General features: G+C 38.2%; 1 protein-coding gene across 1 annotated transcript in view; it reads right to left on the bottom strand.

Moving 5' to 3' along the window:
- Positions 1-7,500, bottom strand: part of LOC128692865 (uncharacterized) — a 194,851-nt gene that overhangs the window by 99,763 nt on the left and 87,588 nt on the right. Inside the window, exon 5 of the mRNA XM_070091949.1 lies at positions 4,349-4,477. Coding sequence (XP_069948050.1) covers positions 4,349-4,477 — 129 coding nt within the window. The remainder of the gene's footprint in view (positions 1-4,348; positions 4,478-7,500) is intronic.

The raw sequence follows: 7,500 nt of genomic DNA, 5'->3' as shown, positions 1-7,500 counted from the left end.
GCACTAATCTCTTGTGAGGAACTGTGTCAAAGGCCTTCTTGCAGTCCAAGAAGATGCAATCAACCCACCCCTCTCTCTCGTGTCTTACTTCTGTTATTTTATCATAAAACTCCAGAAGGTTTGTGACGCAGGATTTGCCTTCCGTGAATCCGTGCTGGTTGACATTTATACTCTTGTTCCGTTCCAGGTGCTCCACCACTTTCCTCCTGATAATCTTCTCCATAATTTTGCATACTATACACGTCAATGACACAGGTCTATAGTTTAGTGCCTCTTTTCTGTCTCCTTTTTTAAAAATGGGAACTACATTTGCCGTCTTCCATACCTCAGGCAGTTTTGTGTGTGTGTGTGTGTGTGTATGTGTGTGTGTGTGTGTGTGTGTGTGTGTGTGTGTGTGTGTGTGTGTGTGTATGTGTGTGTGTATGCTAATCATTGATCAAGTCTTGAAATTTGCATTTTATACCAATCAACTTTATTTTTATCCAACAATCCTTTATCAGGTAATTTATCAAAGACTCTGGACGTCCAGGTTACCTTCATCTGTCGCCGCCTTTATTTCATTATTTTCTTACATATGTAATTGAAAAATATTAATTCACTAGGCAGATTTTTTTTATAAAGTCATGGACAGTTTTGGTAAATAATGTATTATCTTTCAGAAACATTATATTTCAAAAACATTTTTCCCAATGATGATTTTTATTATTTTTCCAAAATTTAATGACAAGTTTTTTGAAAGTAAGATAAATACGCAAATGTTGGTTCTTTTTTCTTCTGTAAGGAAGAAACGTTCTTCTATAAGGGAGAAACGTTTTCTTTCTGCTGATACTATGTTAAATTTTCCTCTTAATAGATGTATAATACAGTCTTTACACCCGAAATTCCAGCAGGTTATCTGCCTGCCAATGTAAGCCGTTTAAATGCAACTTTTCTAAGTATTTTAAAATGTCGAGGATGTTATTTTTGCTAATATTTAGTTACAGCTTCAGGTTGTCCAAACAAATGTTTGTCCAACCCGTGAAACACTTGATTATCTCTATCACGCAAGTGTTGCATATACATCATATTCGTTAACATGTAAGTGTTGCATATCATTATTAATATGATTTTTATCTACAATTGCCGAGACGAAAACTGTTAAGTAATGCAGCAAGCATGACCAGGTATCAACTGGAATAATTTAATGTAAGATAAAGAAATTATGTATATGTGTCATGGGAAAATGAGAAAGTGGATTTGTAAATATAAATAATAAACGTGATTTGAGTGTCAGAATCTGTCTAAATGCCAATAATAATGATATACTACAGGCGGGTAGTTATAAGTGTTTAAATATATTTAAGCTGGGGGAATTATGATAAATTATGATAAATGTTTTAATATTTAGGGATGAGCAGGAGGGAGTTTGAGCTCGAGTCTGAAGTAAATAAACGCCTGAAAAAACACTAAATTAATAAGGACAAACATTAGTAACTCCTGAAGTCGACGTTTTCAAAACAGTTACGAAAATATACCATGATTCAGTGTAACAATTTCAACAAGTAAACTACTGATAAAATTGTTTAATACAAACATTTACTGCATTTATAAACACACATCGAGTAACATTTCAGAGTCGTGAGTTGTGATTGCTGATGTGAGGTTCGTTTTATTAGTTTATGTCAATGCTGATTTGCTGTGTCAGTTTTCCGGTTAATACAAGTCTGAGGGTGAGTGAAAAGAAGAGTTGAATTAACTTGTTTGCTTCATGTAGAGGGCGATTGGTTGGTGATGACAATGATTGGTTGGTGTTAACGACGATTGTGGGTGCTGTTGATGACTGTGGATGCTGATGATGATTGTGGGTGCAGGTTGTAGGTGATAACAGTGATTGCAGGTGCTGATTTTGGTTGTTTAGTGGTACTGATGAAAGCTGCTGGTGCTGACGTTGATTCGTCTGTGGTGCTGACGATGGTTGTTCAGCGGTAATGGCGTAAGTTGATTAGAAAAGCGCTCATCAGCCGCTTTTTTTTCAGTGTAGGTTACCCTTAGGGAACTCATGAACTGGCGCAGTCCACTGGAAAACCTAACTCATCATCTTTTAATAATTGCACCAGAGAATAATTATGTTATACTTTAATTCTGAATATTATTTATCACGAATCATTATCTACCATGTGTATCAAAAAAAAATATTATAGCATAACGAAGTATTGGTTTGGAAAGGGAGTGGCAGATAACTTGTACTATGGGAATATTATACTCTCAGCACTGAGTCACGAGAGTAAAATAACCACCCATCAATCCGCCGAATCTCCATGCTTCAGGAGTGTTGTTATCGTAGCAACGCTGACAGATTTTGGAACCCGAATTATCGTATTAACGCAGGAGAGAAGGACGAATGAAGGAAGCATGTAGCACGTCCGTCGTATCACTGTACTGAGTCTCGTCACCCCTGGGACCTCCAGGCTTGGGCCAAGTCACCACTGGCCCTAGCCTGAGACACCCCGGGTTAAAAAGCTGAGATATAGGATCTTGCAGTCTCGTAATAAGTGTAATAATATTTAGAACTCTATACATCATCAATACTCCCTGTGTTTTACACTGTCACCACTGTATCACCACCACTACACCTTTATCAATACACCTTTACAACTACACCATCATAACTACACTCTCACCAATATAACTTCACCGCTACATCTTCTCCCCCACACCTATACCTCTGTTCTCTTATTACTACCATTTCACTATTGCACCTTCTCCACTAAACTCATCAGCCTTCTACCCTCATCAATACCCTCTCAACAATACACCATAACCATTACACTAAAAAAAACCCACCATTACACTCGTCACATTGCTCCCTCACTACTACATCCTCACCACTACACTCACCACACCGATACATCAATCATCACCATAAGTGTACTGTAACATATAATTTTAATTAAGAGTCCTCACAATAAATCAAATCCTCTGGTCTACGCAGAAAATGTCAACACTCGAAAAATACATAATCATAAAAAAGTAGGTCACCATAAATAAAAAAAAGTCAAATCAGGACCTGTTTACGTGTGAACCTAGAATTACCGGCTATAAATTTGAGCTAAATCGGATTATTGCGAAATTGTAAGCACGTAAAAGTGTTTAGGCAAATTGAATTTTATTTCGTCCACTTGAATATTAAACCACTCGGCACCAACAGCATGTTGCAAAAATAACAAAATTAACATTCAACAATGCAACATTTTGGGGCATTAATGTCAGTGATAATATTGTTATCAGCTTCAATATGTGCATAGCATGTTTTCATCATATTCAGCTATACACTAACCTAAAAACTCACATGTAAACTTACAATTGAAAATGTTTTATAGTTAACATATATATATAGCCTGGTAAAGTATCGTCTTCCCTTGCCAGCAGACAATCACACAAGATCCTCTTATTGAACGGAGGTTCCTACTCCTCCTGGATAATAGTGAGCTTCTCTTACTACGAACTGACGGAGTTATTATTATTATACTTATACGTAAGATAGGCTGGTAGCGCTATAAGAGTGATCATTATCATATATAATGTAGGTTTCTGGCACTCAGGGTGAACAGGGTAGTTATAATCCTTCATAAAAGAAGTTTGATTTATTCCTAATCTTCTGTACGAAAACCTGTCTCACTTTCACTTACCATGGATTCTTTTAATATTAAGTGTAATGTTACTTGTGCTGTCACCTACCAAAGAAAGTTTATCTTATTTTTTCTCCCACCTACGAAGCAACATTTTATTATGGTCTGTCTTGCTTAATATCGCCTTTCTTATTTATATTGGTCTATTTTTTACAATGGTCTATTTTATTTAGGAAGCCCACTCATTTTTACGAACGCTATTTTACTTACGCATGTCTGTCTTGCGTATAAAGTTCTGTCTTACTTGCTTAAGTTTGTGTTACTTTTATTCTTACACACGAAGGTTTATTTTACTAATACTAGCAGCTGAAGAGACACTTCTTGCTCACATTCAGGAGACAATGGCTTTCTTGTCGGTGATTTTTATCCTGCATCAGCTGTCTCCTACCAATGTAGTGTGCCCCCCCCCAATAAAAGTACAATCACCATCATTCATTTAATAGCTCTCTTGCCAAAAGTGTGCAGAATTACACTAGAAATCACCCTCGGAGCTGTCACATTTCCACAATGATATTGTGGTCATATCCCCTATGTTACCTGCTTTTGTATCCTTGATTCACACATCTAAATAATACACAATAGTCCTTAATCTTCATTCAGGTAGATAGCTTCGGTGTGGACTTTTATACCTTCTGATATCTGTCTTTTCCATGTACTCCCATGAACTATACTGTACTCACACTTAACGGAGACTTCAACGCGGGCGGACACTGCCGGAGGCACCCCATTGGAGGCTACACACAGGAAAGCTCCGCTGTCCTCCCTACTGACGGAGGCCAACTGGAGACGTGGCCCGCCTGCCTCCCGCACTGTTGGAGATGAAACGTTGGAGTTAAGACGTTGACGAACAAAATATTGAGGAAGAAGCAGTGTTGGTGAGTGAGCAATGCATGCATTGAGGAATATTTAAATCAAGAATTGCAAGACTCTAGCTGTTATAGTTCACAACTCATCAACAAACAAGAGACGACGTTGTTTGGGATCATCCGGGTCCAAAACAGACCGAAAACCAGTCTAGTTTTATCTCCACTTTGTGAAATAGTTGAAAATGGAAAGTTTAGTAATAAGAAACCGGGGTCTAAGCAAATGTCGTGTAGGGTCGACATAGCCTCAAACCTTTCAAAATCCTTCTTTTGGACACAATCTGGCCACAGTTTTCTCCACGCAGAGTTCACCGTCCTGGAAGTCCCTTCCTGCCAAGCCTTATTTATAACGCATATGAAGTGGAAGATATTAAAGTGATTCTTCCAGAACTGTCCCTTAGTACCTAGAGTAATGGTGCTAGAATGTTGAGAGCGGACACTAATGGAGCAACTAGTGTTGACAAAATATTATTATGGAGCTATATGCGCCGTGAACACACTGTTATGGAGCTAGAAGTGCTGTGAACGCACTATAATGGAGCTAGGGGAGAGGTTCTTGGGGGAAGTAGAGAAGATGAAATAAGACGAATTTGTTGTACACAAGTGATCGAGAAATCTACGACTAATTCATTAGCGGGAACAAGCGAGAACAGAAATGTCGATAATCTCTTATTTCGTTACCTTATTACTAGAACATGATTAACTCTGAATTTATTTATGTTTGGAAGGGTAACTGTAAATAAAATTCAGCTATTTTTTGGTAATTATCTACGTAATTGGTAGTCTGGGTGGGAGGTAACAGCAGATCTGGCTGGCTTGATCCGCCCTCAATACAGGAGAGTACCAAGTCACTCACTTGATCCACTCTCAAGACAGGAGAGTACCAAGTCACTCACGACAGGAGAGTACAAAGTCACTCACGACAGGAGAGTACCAAGTCACTCACGACAGGAGAGTACCAAGTCACTCACGACAGGAGAGTACCAAGTCACTCACACTATTTAGTTAGGATTTAATATTTGGTTTGATCTTTTGCGATGTCATTTAATCTTGTTTATGAATGTGTTTATTATATATAAATTAATTTATTTTACCATTTTGTATAGTTCAAATAATTTTTATTTTTATATTTATTAAAAGAAGGACTTAATCAGGCCAACGGGGCTCATTACCATAAAGATTGATCTCGTAATTTACCCTGCCCACTCCCCTGGATGCAGCCCATAACTGTCCATTAACACAAAGGCATTTATTTACTTCTAAATGAATAAGGTCAGCATGAAATCAAACCCGTATCTATAAAGCTGCTAGCCGAGAATTATGCACTGATCTACAGTTACTCTGAGCATTATGCACTGATCTACAGTTACTCTGAGCATTATGCACTGATCTACAGTTACTCTGAGCATTATACACTGATCTACAGTTACTCTGAGCATTATGCACTGATCTACAGTTACTCTGAGCATTATGCACTGATCTACAGTTACTCTGAGCATTGTACACTGATCTACAGTTACTCTGAGCATTATGCACTGATCTACAGTTACTCTGAGCATTATGCACTGATCTATAGTTACTCTGAGCATTATACACTGATCTACAGTTACTCTGAGCATTGTACACTGATCTACAGTTACTCTGAGCATTATACACTGATCTACAGTTACTCTGAGCATTATGCACTGATCTACAGTTACTCTGAGCATTATACACTGATCTACAGTTACTCTGAGCATTATGCACTGATCTACAGTTACTCTGAGCATTATGCACTGATCTACAGTTACTCTGAGCATTATACACTGATCTACAGTTACTCTGAGCATTATGCACTGATCTACAGTTACTCTGAGCATTATGCACTGATCTACAGTTACTCTGAGCATTGTACACTGATCTACAGTTACTCTGAGCATTATACACTGATCTAAAGTTACTCTGAGCATTATACACTGATCTACAGTTACTCTGAGCATTATGCACTGATCTACAGTTACTCTGAGCATTATACACTGATCTACAGTTACTCTGAGCATTATGCACTGATCTACAGTTACTCTGAGCATTATACACTGATCTACAGTTACTCTGAGCATTATGCACACTGATCTACAGTTACTCTCAGCATTATACACTGATCTACAGTTACTCTGAGCATTATACACTGATCTACAGTTAATCTGAGCATTATACACTGATCTACAGTTACTCTGAGCATTATACACTGATCTACAGTTACTCTGAGCATTATACACTGATCTACAGTTACTCTGAGCATTATACACTGATCTACAGTTACTCTGAGCATTATGCACTGATCTACAGTTACTCTGAGCATTATACACTGATCTACAGTTACTCTGAGCATTATGCACTGATCTACAGTTACTCTGAGCATTATACACTGATCTACAGTTACTCTGAGCATTATACACTGATCTACAGCTACTCTGAGCATTATACAGTGATCTACAGTTACTCTGGCACACCGATTCTCTAAACCTAAATAAAAATTAAGATTTGATGGTATTATCCGTCTTAATGTGTGATAGTCAGCATTTTTGTTAACGTAATTTGAGAAGCTTATGGAAGTTACTTGGTTTCAATCTGTTGAATGATGTTGCACCTCATGATGTTGCACCTCATGATGTTGCACCTCATGATGTTGCACCTCATGATGTTGCACCTCATGATGTTGCACCTCATGATGTTGCACATCATGATGTTGCACCTCATGACGTTGCACCTCGTGATGTTGCACCTCATGATGTTGCACCTCATGATGTTGCACCTCATGATGTTGCACCTCATGATGTTGCACCTCATGATGTTGCACATCATGATGTTGCACCTCATGACGTTGCACCTCATGACGTTGCACATCATGATGTTGCACCCCATGATGTTGCACCTCATGATGTTGCACCTCATGATGTTGCACCTCATCATGTTGCACCTCATGATGT

The sequence above is a fragment of the Cherax quadricarinatus genome, chromosome 38 (genome assembly GCF_038502225.1).
Source record: "Cherax quadricarinatus isolate ZL_2023a chromosome 38, ASM3850222v1, whole genome shotgun sequence".
NCBI lineage: Eukaryota > Metazoa > Arthropoda > Malacostraca > Decapoda > Parastacidae > Cherax > Cherax quadricarinatus.
The sequence above is the reverse complement of the archived record's forward strand: the minus strand, read 5'-3'. Positions and strand labels throughout refer to the sequence as shown.